A 24524-nucleotide genomic window follows, 5' to 3' on the forward strand; every position below is an offset into this window, starting at 1 on the left:
AGCGATGAATGAAGTGTGTCGTCACGATCGTTCTCAACCCCGATTGGCCGCGCCGTCACGTCAATCACGCCTGCACACGCCCTTTCATAATGCAGCATGGGGGAAGAGAACGTAACAAAATGACGGCTTCGTAGCGGAATACAGTCTTAACATCAAAACACATCAAACGATTCGCGATCGTTCACGGATGGGTACGTATCTGATGTTATTCGCATGCGTTTGGTGACAAATGATACACAAATAACTGTTAATTCCCGTGAAAACGCCTGTGTGAGGGTCAGAAGCAGCACATTGCAGCAGTTTGAACGCCACGTTCGCTTTGTGAGGCGGTCCGGGTCAGGAAGTGCAGCCGTTTAAATCGGCAGTAAACCGCCAGCGATGGTTGTCGCGACATTTTCCCAGCGTTAAATACACAAACGTGCCGAAACGTCGAAGAAACCCGCTGTGTTTACGCTAAAGCAGATGCTAAACTAGCTCGCTAGCTTGTGTGACTAGCAGCTTTAAGTAACTAGCGACTGCGGCGCGTATTCTGACCCGACCCGCGCAAAACACACTTTCCACATTGACATTAATAGCGTAGTCTTGTGGTAAACAACCCGAGCTGGCGAGTATAAGCCCGTCCATCACGGTGTCCTTGATCATCACATGTTTCTGTGGACTGAATCCCTATTAACCGCATCATAATAACCTCTAATAAACCTCAGAAACATGACATACTGCCACGACCGTGTGGATATTGCACGGCGTAATATTAACTTAATGATACATTTCCAGGCTGTGTCACAAATCATAACGTTACATCTGCTGTCTACCTAGAGCTCAGCTGCACGTGTTGCAATGGCCAAAACTGCTGTCATTTACACGATTCGAGACTTCATAAACCGAATAGAGAAACTTTAAGGGTATTTTAATAAACTAACTGTCTAAAAGAGGAGTAAAACACTACGGTTATACACATGAAGTGGTTTAGAAAGACTAGTAGGGATTAGTAAAGGCCACATGAGTGCTCATTGGACACGTGCTTTTAGCCGGATATGGGCTACACTTTAGACTTAGAGACACTGGGCTAAGGCTTTATGTACTTACTGTAGAAAATTATGCATAATTATATGTAACTAACATATGGAAGCTTATTTCCACCACAGGATACGAAATCAAAAATGTATAGTGACTTTTTTTGCCTTTTTTTTTCTCTCAGAATTACCTGATATAAACTCACAATTGCAATAAAACAGTCAGGATTGAGTGATTATAAATTCACAAATGCGAATTATAAACTCGTAATTATAGAAAAAAACTGCACTTCATAACTTGCAATTGCGACTATATCTTTATATCGAGAAAATAAGTCTCAATTATCTTTTAAAATGTTTTATTCTGTGGCGTTAAGTAACAAGCTTAGGCTACATACTAATAACCCTATAGTAAGTAAGATGTGTATTAATATTACTAATACAGAACTTTAATGTACACTCACACTGTAACAACACCTTAAAATAGTGGGTTTTACTTTATTAAGGTGTTATTGTTACAGTGTAATTATATATTTAAGTACTGAGTAATAATAATTAGCTACATGTACTTACTATAGGGTTAGGGTTTGCATAATTTACTGTTATTACTATGATAAGTACATGTAACATTTGTAACAAGGACACCTTAAAATAAAGTGTAACCAGATACTGTTCCATATGGAGAAATAAATGAAACATTTATGTTGATATAAATCTCTCATGGCGTACGTCAATAATGTTGAGGAATACAATATAAGTTGGTAAAACAGCAATAATTTTAACATTTCATAACCTTGTTTTGTAGACTTTCTCAAGCCCCTTTCACACAGAGCGTTGATCCCAGAGAATTGCTATAGAGTTGCTTGAGTGCCCTCTGTGTGAACGCAAACACATCCCGGGATTGATGGGGAACTGGGAACATTGCCGGGATCAGTCCTGGGACGCAGTGACGTATTCGCCTAATCGTGCGACTCTTCGACCGGGGAATTTAACACTAGCGTTCACGTCATTACACGTCACGTGTCTTTACGGGATGTGTGTGAACGCACGCACAGATTCCAGGAAATCACTAAATGTGAATAAACCAAAATCAAACTACCCAAATTATCAGTGTATTTTCTGCAATCTCAGTGTGAAAGGGGCTTTCAAGGGTTAGTTCACCCAAAAATGTAAATTCTGTCAGTAATTACTCTCCCTCATGTTGTTCCAACCCTCGTAAGACTTTCGTTCATCTTCAGACACAAATTAAGATATTTTTGATTAAATCTGAGAGCTGGATCACTCCTCCATAGGCTTCTGTGTTATTGAAACTTGCCGGCCCAGAATAGTTATTAAAGACATCGTTAAAATAGTCCAAGTGACTACAGTGGCTCAATCTTAAGTTTATAAAGCGACGAGAATACTTTTTGTGCGCAAAAATAACGACTTTATTCAACTTTTAATTTTCCTCTGTGTGTGAGTTAGGTCAGCGCAGCGCTTCTGGGTTGTACGTCACACGCATCACACACATGACCAGCGTCGGCCAATAGCGAGCCTTCATTCTGACGTACAACCCAGAAGCGCTGCGCTGTTACACTACGTGAACTCACTCAGAGACACACAGAGAAAAATGAATAGTTGAATAAAGTCGTTATTTTTGCGCACAAAAAGTATTCTCGTCGCTTGATAAACTTATGGTTGAGCCACTGTAGTCACTTGGACTATTTTAACAAACGTCTTTTAATAAGGCCGGTAACTTAAGTTTCAATAACATAGAAGCCGAAGGACGGAGTGATCCAGCTCTCAGATTCCATCAAAAATATCTTAATTTGTGTTCCGAAGATGAACGAAGGTCTTACGGGGCTGGAACAACATGAGGGTGAGTGATTACTGACAGAATTTTCATTTTTGGGTGAACTAACCCTTTAAAGGCATAAACGTGCAGTATGTTGTGTGTCTTTTGTGTGTCGTTTTCCCGTGATGGCCGTAGTTACTTAATTTATCATGTTCATGACAATGGTGGCTTAACTGACCTTTGATTGACAGTCGATCTAACCAATCAAAACGCAGAATCCGCCATTTTGTCCGTCAAACAAACCAGACAGGAGAGTGGTAGTAGATTAGCGATGGTGGGCTTAAACTTGAAACATTGTGTTTGTTGATGTCTTTCCGCGGTTGAAACAACATACCCTCAGACGTTCGTTCATGTGTGTTTCGTGCTATAACTAGTAGTGAAGAGGATCGGTTCAGAACTGAAGCGCCATAGCGATCTGTACGCCAGATTAAAGAGGCACAAAACCGAATTTATTGTTTGAAATTCTTAAATTATCATTTTAAAGATATACTTTTCTCTTTTTCTCCTACTAATTGTAGCCTAATCTGCTAGAGCTGTCTTGTCTGTCGACGTTGTCAGTGTCGTCTTTGCTGCGTATAGATGTATTTTTAAGATGATGTGTGGCTTGTCGGTCTTTGTGAAGGGTCAATTGACCATTCGCAGAGACCCGCCCCCTTTAGTTACTGTTGCTATGTCCGACGAGCCACGCCTCTCTCACACCACACCATGTTCTCACGCAGTGAAATGTACATCGCGGAGCAGAGAGACACTGACAATGCGCCGACAAACCAGCTTACTTTTAATATGAAACAGTCTCAACTTTCAAATTTGGTCATTTTTTTATGAACTTTAAACAATAAATAGCGTTTTGTGGCTCTTTAATGTGTCTGACAGATCACTGTGTTAAAGCCTCTCGTGAACCAATCATCTCTTCCTTCTAGTTAATGTATAACAAATGTTGTTTTAATCGTGGAAAGACGTCAGTACACCGTTTTTCAAGTTCAAATCCTCCGACGTTATTCTACTAACTCTCCTGACTGCTTTTGTCGGACAAAAATGGCGGATTCGACGGATTGCGGATTATGATTGGTCAGATCGCCTGTCAATCAAACTCCCTGCGAAGGGTCAATTGAGTTTTTGTTTTCAATAGAAATGAAATTAAAGGAGTTTAAAGTGCGACGTCGTTAGACTGTTAACTGGGGCTCAACCCTCAGTACTTGTCTGGCGATGGAGACTTTATACCTCGCTGAGAGTTGTCTTTCTTGACAGTATTTCAGCTGTACGTTTGCCGTCGTGTAGAATCAGAGCTGGCAGTGCTGAATTAATCACTCTTTTGATGTAATCGGCCAAACGGTATTTCACACAGTTCAGTTTGAGCGGCTGGTTTCTCAGACCGTAATAGTGACGGGATCCGATATGAGACAGAAAACAAAGAGCGCTGGATGAGGTGGACATCTAGCCTGTATTTATTCACAGTCCATAGGAATCTAATCTTGCAAATGTCTCCTCCTTACTGCTCGTCTTTATTGCGTGTAGATTGTGGCCGACTCTCTATTGCTGGGAAGGACGGTTTATGTCTGTATGTAATATATTAATAATAGTATCAAAATATGACACTTTTTAGGGCCCAAGCACCGATTTATGGCTCGTATACATGTTAGAGTTCCTTTTATATTTTTATTTATAAGTTATATTGCATTTTATTATTCTGTTTTGTCAATAATTGAATCATTCTAGCGTTCAAACTTCTTGTAATTTCTCTGTGCATTTGAGTTTCCTTGAGCACAAACTGATTAAATTCGGGAGATCTATATTCCTGCTCTGAGATCTGCTGTTGAATATATGTGCACGCGTGTGAGCGGTCGAGATGCTGGTGAGGAGGAGTGTGTGTTACATCAGTGTTGTGCAGGACGAGTGCACGTGAAGGTCAGTCTGCCCTTGGGTCTCTGATGCATGTGCGGCTCGGCTCTGTACGTCAGCACTAGACCTGATGAGTAAGACCATGCAGAACTCAACTCAGCCTTTACCGCTCATCTGTGTCCTCAATGCACCAAACGACACACAAAATTATTATTTCACTTGTGTTTTAAGGTGTCCTTTGTTAAATTGTATACATTTAGTAATATTAATTTTAACATATACTTAATATAGGGTTATATAATATAGCGTGGGATCTGATCTTAGTGTTTTATAATTTAAATGTCAATCTCTTAATGTCTTTCTGTGTAATTTTTTTTTTAACATTAAGAATTATGAGTAACACTTTTATTTTACAGTGTCCTTGTTACATGTTACATGTAAATTATGCGTAATTACATGCAATTAACCCTCAACCCAAACCTGATCCTACCCTATAACCCCATAGTAAGTACATGTTGTTAATTATTATTACCGTACTCACACTTTATTTTAAGGTGTCATTTATAAGTACTAAACGAATTATGAAAAACGGTAACAACTTTTACATTAAGGCCAAATTATTTAATGTTATTTAATGCATAAACTAACAATGAGCAATGCATTTGCTGCAATATTTATTAGTCTTCGTCTTGGGTTTATAAAAAATACAACTGTTCATTGTTAGTTCATTTTAGCTGAACTCCATTAAAATAACAGTAGCAACTCTTGATTTTAATAATATATTGGTAAATTCACTGTAACTGAGATTAATTTGTGCTTTAGAAATATTTTAAATTGTTAGTTAATGACATGTTAACTATTATAGTTAACTTATGTCAACAATTGGAAACTCACTGTAAAGTGTGACCATACAAACATGCGACCCCCGGTTTCACAGACAAGGCTTAAGCTAGTCCCAAACTAGAACGCATGTTTGAGCTGTTTTAACTGAAAGCCACTTGCACTGAGATTTCTTAAAATATATCAGTGCCATTGTTTTGTTTTGCACACCAGTAATGTTTTTTTCTAAGGCATTTTTCTAAAAGCCATGCAGTGTGCCTTTACAAACATTTGTCTTTCTGAAGAGCTCAGTGAATTCAAGCGTGGTGCTGTGATAGGACGCCACATGTGCAATAAGTCAATTCGTGAAATTGGTGTTATTGGAAAGTGGGAAGCGTTTCTGTAGAGTGATGAATCAAGCTTACTTTGTTTGGCAGTCTGATGGGCGAGTCTGGGTTTGGTGGATGCCGGGCGAACATTACTTGCCGGATTGACAAGAAGTTTGGTGGAGGAGGATTATGGCGTCGGGTTGAGCTAGGGCTGTGCAATTAATTGAATTTCGATTTCGATTTTGGCTCCCAACGATCACCAAAATAGTACAATCGAGTGAAAACGATTATTTTGCCATGTTCTGTTTTGCAAGAACACTCTTTTTTTATCTTTTGTTCTGAATGACACGCGCACATCCGCCCCTCCCGATGCCTTAAACTCTCTCAGCTTGAGTGTTTAAACCAGGGGTGGGGAACGTTGATCCTTGGGGGCCATTGTCCTGCAGAGTTTAGCTCCAACCCTGAAAAAAACATTCAGCTGCCTGTAACTTCAGTAATCCTGAAGACATTGATTAACTTCAGGTGTGTTTGATTAGGGTTGGAGCTAAACTCTGCAGGACAATGGCCCTCCAGGATCAACGTTCCCCACCCCTGGTTTAAACTGATATGACTTCAAGAAGTGAAAATGATCAACTTTAGTTACGATGCAATGCTGGCCCGATTGTGCAAGTTCAATTCCGTCATGTCCCGACTCCTAAACGTGAATGTATAGTTTCGACGCTTGCTTTGTCCAGCACATTTTGAGAGAGACAGAGAGAAGACGCAGCACTGCTGAACACTCATGCGGTTTGTGAAATTACGTTTTGGAGAAAGTTTTAAAATGATTGATTTGATTTTATAATCTGTGTGGATTAATTTAGGATACTCGTACAATCTACTTGCTAAAGTGAATCAATGTTTGCGGGGGAATTTCCCGCATTATAAGTGGTAGACCTGCGGGAATTATTAAAATACTCATTTAAGTATTATGTTATATTATTTATTTCAATAGTTCAAAAAGTACAATGTTCAAATTTCGTTTTTTTTTTTTTTTTTTTTAAGAATTGTTGAAAGGTGTCTTTTTCATAAATGCAATACACGTTCCCAAAGTCATGTGAAATAATCGTGTTACATAATCGTGATTTCAATATGGGGTGATTTCATATTTTCAATATGACCAAAATAATCGTGATTATGATTTTTTTTCCATAATCGAGCAGCCCTAGGTTGAGCTAGGCTCCTTACCGCCAGTGTAGGGAAAAAAATATATAATTTTGGACAATGCTGTTCTTCCAACTTTCTGGGAACAGTTCAGGGATGGCCCCAGTATTCCAGCATGACTGCGCTCCAGTGCACAAGCACGGTCCATAAAGACATGTTTGGATGAGTTTGGTGTGGAAGAGCTTGACTGGCCCGCACAGAGCCCCGTCCTCAACCACACCTTTGGGATGAACTGGAATGGAGAATGTGAGCCAGGCCTTCTCTTACAACATCAGTGCCTGACCTCACAAACGCTCTACTGGATGAATGGGCAAAAATTCCCACAAAACACTCAAAAATCTTGTGGAAAGCCTTCCCAGAGGAGCGAGAGCTGTTACAGCTGCGAAGGCGGACCAACTCCATATTATTATGTGTATTTAAAATATAATTTCATTACTGTCCCTGTTTGTGTAATGGTCAGGATTCCCAATGCTTTTGTTCATATACAGTGTGTAGTCACTGGTAGATGAGCTGTCCATTAGCTTGAAGGGAGTGTTATCTCACTGTACTGGGAATGATCTCACATCCGGTCTCTTGGAGAACAGCAGCCCGCAGTGAAGGCCAGTGCCGCCGTAACGAGCCGCTTGCCCTGCAGTACATCTGATATCAAGTAACATTTGTCAAAGATAAGGGGATGTTTGATGCTCATTCGTGGTTTATTCCAGTACTTAATGATAGACACAATGTAGTAAGGTTTGTAATTTTTCAACCTAGAGGAAAATGTATTTAAAAAAAACTATGTTTGCATCTCATTTAATCTGCTGTTGTGCTTTATTGGTGTGGTTTTCTGTATTGATGCAAGTATCGTTCCTGGTCATTTGGATGCCCTGTCCGTGTCTGTTGCATCGACTTCTGTTCAGTCTCAGCAGTGCCTGATGGGTGTGCACTTTTGCCCAGTAGCAGCGCAGTGGCTGTTATGTAACTAGACACCTGCCCCATCCTGACTGCTCACCTATGGGATTTTGTTCAGACACGATGTTGCGTTTCATGTAGCCTTGTGTTATTATCTGTCAAAGCAAGCAAAAGCTCTGCTATTGTGGTTAAATGACGTATTGTGTTACTGATGGCTTGATTGGTTTAACGCGTTTATTACAGGCTCATGTTTTTCCAAACGTGTCTCGCTTGGTTTGCCAGATAAGGTTGACATAAACCTGTGATATCCATTGGAATGACTTCCAGTCAGATTTGTTGATCTGGATGAACTTTATACTAGCTTCACACTCGAAGAATGGAAAATCATTGGTTTATTACAAGTTATACAGAATTTTCTAACCAAGTAATGCATGTTTGAAAGTTAAAAATAGAGGAGTTTTTCTAATTTTTTAAAATCTGTTTTTCCTCCTCAGTGACACATAATGCCGATAGTGGACAAGCTCAAAGAGGCCCTGAAGCCGGGCCGCAAGGACTCCAGCGATGAGGGCGACCTCAACAAGTTGCTGGCTTCATCCGCCAAGAAAGTGCTTCTGCAGAAGATCGAGTTTGAGCCGGCCAGCAAAGGCTTCAGCTACCAGCTGGAAAACCTCAAAACGAAATATGTGATCCTGAATCCCAAGAATGATGGGGCAGCGGCACAGAGACCGTCTGAACCTGCCCAGATCAAGAGGCAAAGTAAGATCCCCAAGACTTTAAGGCATACAGATCTGTGGCCCACTGTTTCAGCACATTTCTCAGGGTTGTTTATTATTGTTAATCAAAATCAAAACTAATTTCTAATTAAAACTTATTAAAAAATATTTCTTCTCTGAGATGCGGTTTATACTTTTCATACTTTTGAAATTGGTTTTAATCTCGTTATTCCAAATTTAGTTGTAATTTTTTTTTTTTTTTACTAAAAACGGGTCTTAAAGGGATAGTTCACCCAAAAGGGAAAATTACCCCATAATTTACCCATCCTCAAGCCATTCTAAGTGTATATGACATTATTCTTTCAGACGAATACAATCAGAGTTATATTTAAAAAAAAATCTATATATAAATATACAAGCTTAATAAAAATGATCATTCTAGAAGAAAATTTCAGATGGTACTTAGAGGCTTTTGCATCTGAACTCTTCATATATATATATATATATATATATATATATATATATATATATATATATATATATATATTAGGGCTGGGTAAAAAATATCGATTTCTCGATTTTAATCGATTCTCATTTTTACGAAACAATATCGATTCTTAAATCCCAAAAATCGATTAGTCATCCTGTTTTCAGTTGATGAATGAATGTAACATTGTTGCGTGCATCCCATCCAATAAATCGCACAAATCTTTGTGCTTTGATATTATTGATATGAAACAAAGTCTCAGATTCAAATTAAGTCCATTTTATTACGCAATTCAAAAACATAATTACCGTTTTGGCGCTGTGGCGTGAGATCGCTCTGGCGCAGCTCAGCTCAAGAGAAGCAGCGCGGAGCGCACGTGATCTTCTCTTCCGCCTTAACACCAGTTACAGCGCGAAATAAACATGAATGAGCATCTGAAAGTGTTAAAAAATAGTGTACAACCTATCGAAATCCGTATCATGTGACATGTGACATGCGCTCAAATCAGTGTTTCAACCGTGGGAAGACGTCAGTAAATCAGCTTGCAAACAATGTCATGTAACGTCACATTTACCTCAGAAAAAACATATCTAGTGACCATAAACTCGTTAGTCAGCTAGAAAAATGAACTAGAGAGAAGCATTTTGCTAAATATATGCACCATATTACATATTCATTATAATTTTTAATGTTCTTCTATTTTTAATGCATGTTTGAATAAATCTGGCAGGTTTTTATGACAGCCACCATTTAAATGTTTATATTTCATATAACTTTATTATTATAAAAATAAATAAAAGTGTAATTTAAGTGTTTGTATACAAATCAGTTCATTTTTCTTATTTTTAAGCTATATTATAGTAGGCTAATGAAGCCTACAGGCTAACTGACTCCCATAGTTAACAGCATTAGTTAAGAGATTTGTTTTCCTTGAGAAAATTTGCCATGTATTGAACCTGATATCCAAAATAATCGATATTGAATCGAATCGAATCGAAATCGAATCGAATTGCAAGCTTGCGAATCGAATTGTGAAATTTGTGTCAATACCCAGCCCTATATATATATATATATATCCTGGCTCTTCCCAGCTTTATAATGGCAGTGAATGGGAGGCCAAAATTTGAAGCCCATAAAAGTGCATCCATCCATCATTAAAGTGCTCCACACTGCTCCGGGAGGTTAATAAAGGCCTTCTGAAGCAATGCGTTTGTGTTAGAAAAATATTCATATTTAAAACTTTATTAGCTATAATAACTAGCTTTCATATACACCTAGGATGGCTTGATGGCGAGTAAATCATCGAGTAATTGTAATTTTTTTTGGTGAACTATCCCCTTAAATCTATTATATTCAATATTATAAAAATATTATATAACATTATATTTCTATGTAGTTTAACACAGGTAGGCCTATGTTTTTTCTTTCTCCAGAAAATAGCCTTGGTGTTAAAAACAATTATCAAAAAAAGTGTTTCTTTCTTTTTTTTTTTTTTTTCTTCCTCTAAAGTCATGTAACACTTTTGTGTGTCTGAAATCCAGATTTCCCTAAATCAGACTGACAGACCTAGATAAAACAATTGAATTTTGCGTTCGTCCAGTACGTCAATTGGTCTAAAATTGCCCTCGAAGTTGTGCACGTTATCTGAGGTGATGCTCTAGATGTTTTTAACCCTTCAAATATTCGTTTACACAATTGTCATGTACTCTTAGACTGACTGGTGCAGAATGTAGCTTGACTACAAAAAACCCTCGGTAGCTTGAAGTGCACACTTAAACATACTCAATTATTCGTAAGTTTAAAGGTGCGGTCAAATTAGCGGAAGTTTTAGTGAAATTTTGTGGGCAAAAAAGGTCCTCCGTCTCCTGTCCACAGTGTAGTGATATATGAAGCACAGCTCACAAAGAACTAATTTAAAATCCAAGCAGCTTTTAGTAGGTCAACGTAGCGAATTCGTTTGCAAAATCTGCATGTGGAAATCTTTTGCCCTCATGTTAAATTCCTGATAGCATGGTTTACTGTTGAAATTGTTTAATTTGCCAGTGAAAATTCACTAAACAATGCATATCACCAATATGATTTTATATTTGATCTTCCTATGGTTTAGAATGCAAGTAAAGGTATTTTTCTTCTTGTAAACTGGTCTCCTCTTTTCCGTCAGTATCAGAGAGCCTGAGCGTTGGCCAGAGCGATGGGATCCCCGCTCCTCAGAAGATGCTCTTCCCGGGGAACAAGCTGTCCATGAAGTGGGAGCGAGTGTATCGGGTTGGAGCCGGACTCCACAACCTGGGCAACACCTGCTTCCTCAACTCCACTGTGCAGTGTCTCACCTACACCCCCCCGCTGGCCAACTACCTCCTCTCAAAGGAGCACAGCCGATCCTGTGAGAAAGCACTTCACTCAGCACAATCTACGCTAGTATGCGGTGAACGTGATTTCACCAAGTACCACATGTTCCTGGATCAACACCTTTGTTGATCCTGGAACAACTTTCCAATCAACCAATCAGATTTGAGGGACAAGTTTACAGTTTATGTCAAGTTTTGGCTTAGAACCAGGGTGAGGTGCTTAAACATCAGTGTTATTCACCTATCATTTCCCTCTGATTTTAGGGATAAGTCATGGATAGGGTTAGGTTTAGGGTAAGGACTAAATTTTGGGACAGGAATGTTATTCCAGGATCAACAAAATATGTTGATCCAGTAACACGTCTTTCTTGACAAAATCACGGTGACCGCTAATATGAACATGTGAATGTTTGACCTTCAGCATTGTAGTTAATGTGGTTGTTGCGAACATTAGTGCTCGACACGGTAGTTGCTAAGTATGTGACCAAAGCCTAAATCCGAATTCGTAAAGGCACTGAAAATGAATAGCGCATTCTACGGAGCCCCTTGAGGGACATGGTTAGGATTAGTGCAGAAGTCAGATTTCACTTATGTGACGATGGTAAAGAGAGATGACTAACAGGACTATTTGGTGCGCAATAGATCCTGAGCGTCATTGACAAATATCTTATCTTGTAAAATGTGCGGTCAGTACTGCCGCTCCCTATACACGGGTATTTCGTGATCATGGATTCGAAAGTGAAAGTAAATAGCACACGTTCACGTTAAAAAGCTTTTTCGATACCCGCATATTGATAGCGGATAACAATTATATACAATATAATTACCCAACGGTATAATTGCGAGAGATCACACAAGCATTGAAATCACCATATGTAGAATTAGTGCTGGGCGGTTTACCGGTTCATACCGAATACCGGTGTTTATTTTTGTTACGATATGAATTTTTAATAAACCGCAATACCGGTGTATGTCGCTTTAATCGGAACGCGGCGCTGCGCGACACAGTCTCACCCCTCATTTACAACACACGTCTGCGGCGCATTACGGCTGCGACAAGGTTTTATTCCGTCCTCCACGCGGTGCATCAAAATAGACTAGGCGCCTATATTTAGCGAAGCGGCGCGGAGAGCCGCTTCTGGGAAGCTTCGATCTGAAACACAAGCATTGACTAGAATGGGCACGAGACGTGTGGGTGAGAGTCTTTTTTCTCGCGGCGCGCGTGTTTTTATACTGTATTAACGTATCTGAAGTGAACTGACGGTCTTTAGAAAAGTTTCTTTGGTATTACGATTGAATCTTTCTTTATCTTTCCTGATAAAGCAGTGTTTATGAGCGTTGCTGCTTTGTGTACAGCCGTTACCGGGGAAACCACTGTTTCTGCCGCTCCTAAAGCGCGTCCTGCTGACACCTCTTTGTAAACAGCCTTGCAAACCTGTATTATTAATATTAGTGTGGATTTTTTCTATAATATTCACTCATGACAATAAAATAGGGCATTATAAGTAAATCTACTGCAGTATTTCCTCTCTCACTCAGTAGAAAATGTGGTTAACACCCATCATGCTTGGAAAAAAAAAAAAACCGGTAAAAACCGTGAAACCGGTATAATTTAGAAAAAAACCGTGATGTTGATTTTTGGTCAAACCGCCCAGCACTATGTAGAATGTGTCATTTTCTTTCTGAACATTATTCGTATTCGGGTTTGGCCACCATGTCTGTGCTTTTAACTGGATGTTTAGCTAGCTATGCATGTTGACAGCTGTCAAAAAAAAAGCCACCTGTTGAAAGAACCATTAATAATTTTTAGCTTATTTCAAAGCTTGTTTTGTCTATTTTAAATCGCCTGAAGCTATTTTGAAGCCTCCCCTCTTGGAAGTGTTCCCCTGGTTGAGAACCACTGGTTTAGAGTACATTTAGTTATAAATAAAAATGCTAACATTGTAGCGGTAGCTGGTTTGTCCTATAGGATGTTTCCTGTCTGGAATTCACTATGATTGCTGATGTAAAATCCCTCTTTTGCCTCCTTCAGGTCACCAGTCTGGATTTTGCATGATTTGCGTAATGCAGAACCACATCATCCAAGCCTTTGCCAACACGGGCAATGCCATCAAACCTGTATCGTTCATCCGAGATCTGAAAAGTAAGAGCTTCCTCTGATAGCTTAGCCAAATTTGTTCAAACAAACATGCAACATTTTCAAATGGCTTTTTAAAAGTATAGTCCACCCAAAAACGAAAATTAGCCCATGATTTACTCACACTCAAGTCATCCTAGGTGTATATGACATTCTTCATTCAATTTAACATGTTACAATGTAAAAATTCTTGCTTCTGGCCAAACAGTCATACACAGTCTACTTTCACTTTTATGATGGATAGATGCACTTTTATGATGGATAGATGCACTTTTATGATGGATAGATGCACTTTTATGATGGATAGATGCACTTTTATGATGATAGATGCACTTTTATGATGGACAGATGCTCTTTTCTGATGGATAGATGCACTTTCATGATGGATAGATGCACTTTTATGATGATAGATGCACTTTTATGATGGACAGATGCTCTTTTCTGATGGATAGATGCACTTTCATGATGGATAGATGCACTTTTATGATGATAGATGCACTTTTATGATGATAGATGCTCTTTTATCATGGACAGATGCACTTTCATGATGGATAGATGCACTTTCATGATGGATAGATGCACTTTTATGATGGACAGATGCACTTTTATGATGGATAGATGCTCTTTTATCATGGACAGATGCACTTTTATGATGGATAGATGCACTTTCATGATGGATAGATGCACTTTTATGATGGACAGATGCACTTTTCTGATGGATAGATGCACTTTCATGATGGATAGATGCACTTTTATGATGATAGATGCACTTTTATGATGGATAGATGCTCTTTTATCATGGATAGATGCACTTTTATGATGGATAGATGCACTTTCATGATGGATAGATGCACTTTTATGATGATAGATGCACTTTTATGATGGACAGATGCACTTTTATGATGGATAGATGCACTTTCATGATGGATAGATGCACTTTTATGATGATAGATGCACTTTTATGATGGATAGATGCACTTTTATGATGGATAGATGCACTTTCATGATGGATAGATGCACTTTTATGATAGATGCACTTTTATGATGGACAGATGCTCTTTTCTGATGGATAGATGCACTTTCATGATGGATAGATGCACTTTTATGATGATAGATGCACTTTTATGATGGACAGATGCTCTTTTCTGATGGATAGATGCACTTTCATGATGGATAGATGCACTTTTATGATGGACAGATGCACTTTTATGATGATAGATGCACTTTTATGATGGACAGATGCACTTTTCTGATGGATAGATGCACTTTTATGATGATAGATGCACTTTCATGATGGATAGATGCACTTTTATGATGGATAGATGCACTTTTATGATGGATAGATGCACTTTCATGATGGATAGATGCACTTTTATGATAGATGCACTTTTATGATGGACAGATGCTCTTTTCTGATGGATAGATGCACTTTCATGATGGATAGATGCACTTTTATGATGATAGATGCACTTTTATGATGGACAGATGCTCTTTTCTGATGGATAGATGCACTTTCATGATGGATAGATGCACTTTTATGATGGACAGATGCACTTTTATGATGATAGATGCACTTTTATGATGGACAGATGCACTTTTCTGATGGATAGATGCACTTTTATGATGATAGATGCACTTTCATGATGGATAGATGCACTTTTATGATGATAGATGCACTTTTATGATGGATAGATGCTCTTTTATCATGGACAGATGCACTTTTATGATGGATAGATGCACTTTCATGATGGATAGATGCACTTTTATGATGGATAGATGCACTTTTATGATGATAGATGCACTTTTATGATGGATAGATGCTCTTTTATCATGGACAGATGCACTTTTATGATGGATAGATGCACTTTCATGATGGATAGATGCACTTTTATGATGGATAGATGCACTTTCATGATGGATAGATGCACTTTTATGATAGATGCACTTTTATGATGGACAGATGCTCTTTTCTGATGGATAGATGCACTTTCATGATGGATAGATGCACTTTTATGATGATAGATGCACTTTTATGATGGACAGATGCTCTTTTCTGATGGATAGATGCACTTTCATGATGGATAGATGCACTTTTATGATGGACAGATGCACTTTTATGATGATAGATGCACTTTTATGATGGACAGATGCACTTTTCTGATGGATAGATGCACTTTTATGATGATAGATGCACTTTCATGATGGATAGATGCACTTTTATGATGATAGATGCACTTTTATGATGGATAGATGCTCTTTTATCATGGACAGATGCACTTTTATGATGGATAGATGCACTTTCATGATGGATAGATGCACTTTTATGATGGATAGATGCACTTTTATGATGGATAGATGCACTTTTATGATGATAGATGCACTTTTATGATGGATAGATGCTCTTTTATCATGGACAGATGCACTTTTATGATGGATAGATGCACTTTTATGATGGATAGATGCACTTTCATGATGGATAGATGCACTTTTATGATGGATAGATGCACTTTTATGATGGATAGATGCACTTTTATGATGGACAGATGCACTTTTATGGACTTCAAAACAGAAACTGCCATTATAAAGCTTGGAAGAGCCAGGACCTTTTTTTATGTAACTCTGATTGTATTGGTCTGAAAGAAGAATGTCATAAGCCCCTTTCACACAGAGATTCCGGAAAATACACCGATAAAGTGACCCGGGTTCTTTTGATTTAGGTTCATTCACACTGCCAGTGTTTTTCCGGAATCAGAGTGCGTTCACGCACAACCCTTAAAAATCCGTAAAGACGTGACATTGATGTGACTTTAATGTCTCTCAGCATCTTAAGTTTGCTTATGAGCTGCGATTTCTCTCTCGAGATACCACACTTGTGCATTTTTTTCTCTGATTCGATCATAAACTTGCGCATTACTTAAACACGGCAATGTTACTAGGTCCCCAACCCGGCATCGATCCCGGAATAAATCCCGGGTCGTGTTTGCGTTCACACAGAAGGCACTCTGGCAATTTGCCGGCAATTTGCCGGGTTCGAAGCGCTGTGTGAAGGGCTATATACACCTAGGATGACTTGAGAGTGAGTAAATCATGGGCTAATTTTCATTTTCTGGGTGAACGATCCATTGAAGCTCAGAGATGACTTGCACTTTACAGGAAGTGCTGCTGATGACTACTCTTGTAGCCTGTGACTAAGTGTTGAGTCATGAAACTGTTACTCCTGGGAGTTTCTGTTTCTTTGCTTGCTCCCATTATCCTCTGACATAACCTGATTATATATATATATATTTTTTAATCCTTCAGAAATTGCTCGCCATTTTCGATTTGGGAGCCAAGAGGATGCTCACGAGTTCCTGCGTTACACCATTGATGCCATGCAGAAAGCTTGTTTGAACGGATATCCCAAGTAAGAGCACAAAGAGTTTGTGAGTGAAACCCAGAGAGTTTTCTTTATTGGATCAGAGGAGTGACACAAGCCCTTTTGTTCACAGGCTGGACAGACAGACACAGGCCACCACGCTGGTCCATCAGATCTTTGGGGGTTATTTGAGGTCAAGAGGTGAGCACAAACACCACATGAATTAGAGGCTAAAACATTATGGATATCATAAATCAACAATAATAGAGAGTATATAATTGAGAGATATTTTAGCTGTATCACCCAGCCTGATCGATGGATGGGTGAATAGATGGTCTTCAGTGTCACATGATCCTTTAAATATGCTGATTTGCTTATCAAGAAACATTTCTTATTCTTATCAATGCTGAACCATTTTGCTGCTTAGTAATTTTATGGAAACTGATACATTTTTCCCCAGGATTCAATCGAAGCTTGTTTCTGCCATGGAATAAAAAAGACAATTGCAACTTTTAATCTCACAATTCAGATTTTCTTTTTTCTTGCAATTGTGAGTTTACATCCCACAATTCCTGGCTTTTTATCTGACTGTGCAATATAAAAACTCGCAATTGTGAGGTATGAAGTCAGAATCCAGTGTCTTTATATTGTATTCTGTGTTTTGGCAGTGAAGTGCTCTGTTTGTAAAAGCGTGTCAGACACGTACGACCCGTACCTGGACATCGCTCTGGAGATTCGGGTGAGCCTCTGACTTCTGTTTTTCAAAGCCCTGTGGTTCATGTCAGGATGATGAATGTCTTTTGTCCCAGACTGAAACCTCCTCTGAATAACATTAACTCTCCATTTCAGCAAGCGGCCAACATCGTTCGCGCTCTGGAACTATTCGTCAAGCCTGATGTTTTGAGTGGCGAGAATGCCTACATGTGTGCCAAGTGAGTTGTACACCCACATTTATACATCCTCAAAACATATTCGTGCAGGCCAATCAAGCTCTTGATCCAGTAAGCAACCATTCACAACATATGTGCATCTCTTTAGTTGTTTCTTTTCTTGCTTTAGATGTAAGAAGAAAGTTCCAGCATCTAAGCGGTTCACAGTTCACAGAACATCAAATGTGCTGACGCTGTCACTTAAACGGTTCGCCAACTTCAGTGGAGGGAAAATTACCAAGGTATCAGCCTAGCCCACACACGCCACTGCCACGCAAACGGGCCTTTAGTCTTGATCAACCCATTGATTGATGGTTTTCTGGTAGGATGTCGGCTACCCAGAGTTCCTGAACATTCGTCCGTACATGTCCCAGAGCACGGGAGATCCTGTGATGTATGGCCTCTATGCTGTGCTTGTGCACTCGGGCTACAGCTGCCATGCTGGACACTACTACTGCTACGTCAAGGTGAGCGCTGTGTGGTAAGGCTTTTAGAGAAAACCTGCTTATTTCATCATTTCAGAAAGATTGTTTTTGCTTTTGTTTTTTAAAGTGCCCTTTATTATGATGTTTTAAAGGTTCCTTTTTGCTGGAGTCTCCTACAATAGGTTTACATGCATTTGATCTACATTAGTGTTTCTATGACTTTCCAAAATTTGCCATCACTCCATTAGCCGTTGTATTAGAAATAGTGTTGCACGGTGCACCGATAATTCAAAAGTATTGTGATTCCCGGAAATTAAAAACGTCACGATTCCTAAATTTATTAGTATCGATACTTCTAAAAATGACCGCGTTCCAGATTTGTAAGGCCGGCAGCACACTGGATGCGTGGCGTGTCCGTTTTTATTTTGGCTCCCATGTTAGAGTTTGCACACTGCCTGACACGCGCATGCTAGAAATAGAACCGACGCCTATTTTTCACGCGACACGCAAGCGTGTTGGAAGCGTTTCCAGGCAAAATTGAATAGGAAAAGATGTTTCTATGTCATTTTGACATGAATACATATTAATAAATGACATATTGATGTTTGAAAGTCTCTAGGTTTTGACATAAATGCAGATATAAATGCAATTTAAAAAAATATTATCGATTTTCAAATACTACACCTCTCAATACAGAACGAAATATTCTGTAGCCCATTTTGCCGTCAACACTGCTGACAATGTCTTTGCTGCTATATATTTGTTTAACATGAAGTATAGGCCTTCCACAACTTTCTCTCCATATGTCAAATATATCACCAATGAGGCTTATCATATGTTACCAATATTAAACATTGTTTAATATAATCGCTGTTCATATTTTTATTCAAAGTTCAGAATCAAGATAAAGTTATTACCGGTAACTCTTATGTTTCTTATGATAACTGAGATAATGCTGCTAAATTTATTTTATTTTTTTACCTTGAATGTCATTGCTCTAATTTATTTTTTATATTTTGATATTTCATATTTTGTTCAAATGTTTAATATATCTGCTGTTCATATGTTCATTTATTAGTGTGTTATATGATTAGAATGTTGTACCGGTTTTAAAATAAAGCACAGCAATGATATTTGAGTGTTTCTCCCTTTTCAGGAAAAGTATCGAATAAGTATCGTAATCGCAATTCTTGACTTGGTATCGAAACGATAATTTTGGTATCGTGACAACACTAATTAGAAACACTCTAGTTTTCTGAAATTTAATGCCAAGGTAATATAACACACAGAATAATGTGTATAAATGTAAAATTTTACATGTGTTAATACTTGCTAATCTGTCACTATTATTGGTTATTGCTCTCTGGAAAATTGATTCTGATTGGCCAATCACAGCATTGAGTGGTCAAGTCTTTTGTATAATAATTGCTAAACTGTACCTTTCACTGCTGTCAATCTACCGGCTCTATTTTCGAAGTCTTTATGTTTTTGTACCAATGCAAGTTAACTCTTTGGAGTCTTGGGCTGTTTTGGCTGTTTTTGATTGCTTTTTTTATTTTTATTTTGCGACATAAACAAATGTTTACCATACCAATGTTTGGTATCATTTTTTTCAGCACAACATCACCTATATGACCAGACAATTAGTTTTTCACTTTCATGTATCAACATACCCAAAATCACATAAAAAACACAAAATCCGAATAGAAAAATTACAGCTTTTTTACTACAAAAAACACAAACATGCTCAATGTAGCATTTTAAAAGGTTTAAAATGTAAACACAAGTTGTAAATGTCAACATATACAGGTATAATTCAGATATAATTAAGTTATATACAAAAAAAAAGATTTAAAAAAAAAAAAGCGGGTAAAGCCATAGGCATTTTTATTTCTTTTTAGCTTTGGCACTTTTTAAATCAGTTTAAAAATTACACACAATTATACAGAGAGCTATATTTAAGGCCTTGCATTCCCAGAATATGAGGGTTCCCAATTAGTGCAAATACAACATAAAAAAAGGTCAAATCAAACTATATACAGCAAAAAGCAGGTGTGGCAATAGACTACAAAACACTTCATGTACAATTACACAGACCGCTACATTACAGGGCTTTCATTCCTTGAGTAAGAGGGGTTCCTAAATAGTGCAAATATACCATACAAAAGGTAAAATGAACACAAAATCAAACTATACATACAACTATACATCTTAAACTACTCCTAAACTATCTACACTACTCCTAAACTACTCTCAAAATCTACTCAAACTCTTCCAAAAACTAGCAATAATAGCTCTCTCTCTCTATATATATATGTCTCTCTTTGTCTACTCCGTCAATCTCCCTCCTTTCCATTTTGTTTCTTTGCTCAGTTGTCTCCTCCTCCACTCCCTAAAATGTGAAGCCTGAAGTGCAGAGTCAGCAGATTCACACATTTTTCTCCGTTTTGTTTTATGACAAAAACCGACGAAGTTATTAAAATAAATGCAACGCCTGTCACATCCCATCTTGCGTTCTTTTACGAACACGTCTATTTTTTTTTTATATATATATATAAAGTTTACATTTTCCGTTTTTTTACTTGGTCTATCAACACAAGACACAGAATAGATTTTCAAGCCAGCACTTTCGACAGAAGTGGACAGCAGCGCTCAACGTGACTGTTTTTATGCTTCGACGTCTTAAACTGGTCATGTGACTTGATCACGCCGGTGGCCCGGAAGAGTTAAGAAGACTTCATTGTAAAAGAGATTTTATTCTCAATGAGGCTTCCTGGTAAAATAAAGGTAAATCAATTGTAGCGGTTGCGATTAAAAACAGTTATAGCTGCTGACTTTACTAAAATGACCACAGATGACTTCAGTATTTTAATATGGTGAGCATGAAACCTTTGATAGATGACTAGAATCTCAGAAGTCCCCAGTTACACACAAATAATCATTGATCAAAAGACACAAAGAGCTAGGTGAGAGACAATGCGTTGTTGATACATGTGATAGATAACTAGTCCATTGGGGGAAAAGTTGATCATGTTGTCATCTTCATTTTTAATTTGTTTGGTTAATATTCTGGTGCCAATGTCCTTTGATAGGCCAGTAATGGGCAGTGGTACCAGATGAACGACTCAATGGTGCATTCCAGTAACATCAAGGTTGTCCTTAATCAGCAGGCCTATGTCCTCTTTTACCTGAGGTAATACTTATGCTCTTTTATCTGCTGTTCATATTTCAGTAGCCAGTAGATATGCTTCATTATTACAGTTACATCTTTTGTGTTGTAGGATCCCTGAAAAGAAAAATACAGAGGCTTCAAATACAAAGCAAAACATGGTGCACTCTGGGAGAACTAACATGACACCGGAGCAGCCGAAGAAGAGCACATTCAATGGACCTTTGTCTTCACCACAGGTTACAAAGGTAGGCATGTGTGACACCATCTAAAAACATAAAGGAATCACTAAACAAAATCCCACTGATTTACACTGAAGGATGCACCTTGTCCCAAACCCCCCTTTACTCCCAAACTTTATAAACGGGTCAAACATGCATGGACTGGCCATCTGTCCAGGGGGCTTTCCCCTGCCTCTGGCCTAAGAAACTGGGTCAGGCTCCAGACTTATGACCCTAGAAGGTCGTATAAGGATCAATGAATGAATGAAATTTGATAGAATCCATGATGCCATGTGTCTGAACAAGATGTCCAGGACCTCCAGCAGAAAAATCGGCCCACAACATTAAAGATTAAAGGGGTGGTAAAACACGATTTCACTTTTCTAACTTTAGTTAGTGTGTGATGTTGCTGTTTGAGCATAAACAACATCTGCAAAGTTACAACGTTCAAAGTTTAAAGCAAAGGGAGATATTTGCTTTTAAAGAATCAATTTCTAAGAACTACAGAAACGGCTGAGAAGGACTACACGACATTCCTGTGGGCTTGCTGACATCACTAAGCCCAACATTTACATAAACCCCTCCTCTGGGAACACAATACATAGAGGGGGCGATGCCATTTTATGTTGCTTTGGAGAAGAGTTGTTGTGGTAGTAGAGAGTCTTTGCCGCTATGCCGTCGAAACGCTGTTATTTTCACCCAGATTGCAGGTCCACTTTGTTCAGTCTTCCTAAGGACGGTTACAATTTATTTTTAACTCGGTCCCTCAAAATTATAATAATGTCGCTCTCTATGCTGCACATTTTCCGGAGGAAAGCTTCCTCAATCTACACGAGTTACAATGCAGGATTCACACAACGGCTTGTCCTGAAAGATCGAGCAGTTCCAACTTTAAAAACAGAAGCTGTTTACGAGCCACAACATGTAAGCATGATTTTTTCGTTGATGAGTTTTCTGTAATAGTTCGTATTGTTAATTGTACATTGTAGCGAGGAAGTAAACGAAGGACAACGCTGTTTGTCTCCACAAACCAGTTTGTTAAATGCTAACGTTAATTCATACTTATCCGACAAACACATAGCCTACAAACTTCTGTTTAATATCACCAGCGCAGCGAACTTGGAATGTTCGTGGTTGTTGTCGTTTATGTGATCACTGTAAATTATTCTTTGATTATAGCTTTTATGTATTGTTTATCTACAGGCATGCTAAACATGGTTTGTGTTTGATTTGGCTACTGTTGTAAAGCCGATGTTTAGTGTTTGTATTGGGTTAATAGTTCTGGCGACAGATATTTAGCTACAATCCTCGTTTTAAATATACAAAAGTAATATAGCGATCACAATAGATCTGCAGTCTTTAAAAAAAAAAAACACATACCTTTCTGAAACGTCCTTTAACAGCCGTTCTTGAACAGGTTCTGCTCGATCCTCTCCACTAACATTCTCTGGGTCTGATTCGGGCTCAAACTGGTATGGGAATATTAACGCCGTTGTTTACTGAAGCACAAACTACCGGTGAGGGTAAGGGGCGTTTCCGAAACAACGTGCACTTGGCGGTTAGCGAATCACAACACACTGGGCCAGCTAACCAATCTGGTTAGAAGAGGATCCAGAAGAAGCCCATTGCGTATTTTTGAGGGCGGGGCTTCTTAGAACCAGGAAATCATCCGACCGTTTTTACAAGGAGGGACAGAGCAGTGTAGAATAATGGTTAAATATGTGAAAAATAATGCGAATTTAAAAAAACGAAGCATGAACACGTTACAGTGCACCCCACAAACACAATCAAGCCTTCGAAAAAAGGTGTTTTACCACCCCTTTAAGCAGTAAATTTAACCTGGCCAGGGGATAAATACCGACCAATCACAGACCTATATGTTGAGCGCCTGAACACAATGGCCAATCAGAGGCATTTAAGAATCCATTTAAAAGCGCTCAAAATGCTGGTATCGACACATTTTTAACTTTTAGTACTTTTTGACAACTCTACTGGTGGGGAACCACACACTTGGGAACCACTGTTTGAGAAGCATTGCATCTGCACAGCAACATGCTAACATAACATTAAAAAAAAAATCGTATTTTTCCTCCTCCAGAAGCTTGATCCGGCTCAGCTGAGAAAAATCCAGTCTGTGGATGGAGGTCTTGGTGTTCCAGTCGCCAGGAACTGTTCAGGGATCCAATCGCCGAAGATGTCTAATGGTACAGGCACGTCTCACGCCCTGCCCAAGCTGTCCAGTGGACCCACACTGATCGAGGAGTCCTTTAAGAAAGTGAAGAAGCCCATACCTCAGCCTCAGTCCCGCAGCAGCACCCCTGCTCCATCCAACGGCCTCCCCAAACCCAACAGCGAGGGCCGAGGCCTGCCATCATCTACCTCACTCAAATCCCTGTCTGACAGCTCCTCGGCAGACACCTCGGAGTCGAAAGTAAGTCCCCGTCGACCTGTGTGTGCTGGTTTAGTGGTGGAGTTAGTCCAGCAAAGTGAACTGACAGTCCTGCCAGAGTTTCGGTGTGATGACGTGGGCTGCACGATATTGGAGAGAACTGACATTGTGAATTTTTTTTTTTTTTCTGATCATTTAAAACATACAGGAAGTTTCACCAGATGACTTGAATAGCAGCTGTATTTGGAAAGAGTTAATCATTCTACAGTGAGTGGGGTGATTGTTGCATCTGCATAGAAAATAAAAATAATAATAATAATAATAAAGTCGAAAAAATACTTTTTACCCAGAAGACTTTTTAATGGCAAACTTATTTGAGGGCTGAACGATTTAGGAAAAGCTTCATGCTAATAAAAAATAATAATT

General features: G+C 38.7%; 1 protein-coding gene across 2 annotated transcripts in view; it reads left to right on the top strand.

The window, feature by feature from the left end:
- Window positions 1-77: 77 nt before the first annotated feature.
- Window positions 78-24524, top strand: part of usp36 (ubiquitin specific peptidase 36) — a 40938-nt gene continuing 16491 nt past the window's right edge. For both annotated transcript variants that reach the window (XR_014031274.1, XM_081381518.1), the window contains exons 1-13: window positions 78-191; window positions 8420-8681; window positions 11287-11508; window positions 13506-13616; window positions 16911-17013; window positions 17099-17166; window positions 17634-17704; window positions 17815-17897; window positions 18025-18136; window positions 18221-18361; window positions 21412-21512; window positions 21601-21736; window positions 23808-24140. Coding sequence is in view for 1 of the 2 variants with exons in the window: in XM_081381518.1 (XP_081237644.1) it covers window positions 8429-8681; window positions 11287-11508; window positions 13506-13616; window positions 16911-17013; window positions 17099-17166; window positions 17634-17704; window positions 17815-17897; window positions 18025-18136; window positions 18221-18361; window positions 21412-21512; window positions 21601-21736; window positions 23808-24140 (1734 nt within the window). In the remaining variant the exon portion in view is untranslated. The remainder of the gene's footprint in view (window positions 192-8419; window positions 8682-11286; window positions 11509-13505; window positions 13617-16910; window positions 17014-17098; window positions 17167-17633; window positions 17705-17814; window positions 17898-18024; window positions 18137-18220; window positions 18362-21411; window positions 21513-21600; window positions 21737-23807; window positions 24141-24524) is intronic.

Source organism: Scardinius erythrophthalmus (assembly GCF_964197995.2).
Source record: "Scardinius erythrophthalmus genome assembly, chromosome: 1".
NCBI classification, from domain to species: Eukaryota; Metazoa; Chordata; class Actinopteri; order Cypriniformes; family Leuciscidae; genus Scardinius; species Scardinius erythrophthalmus.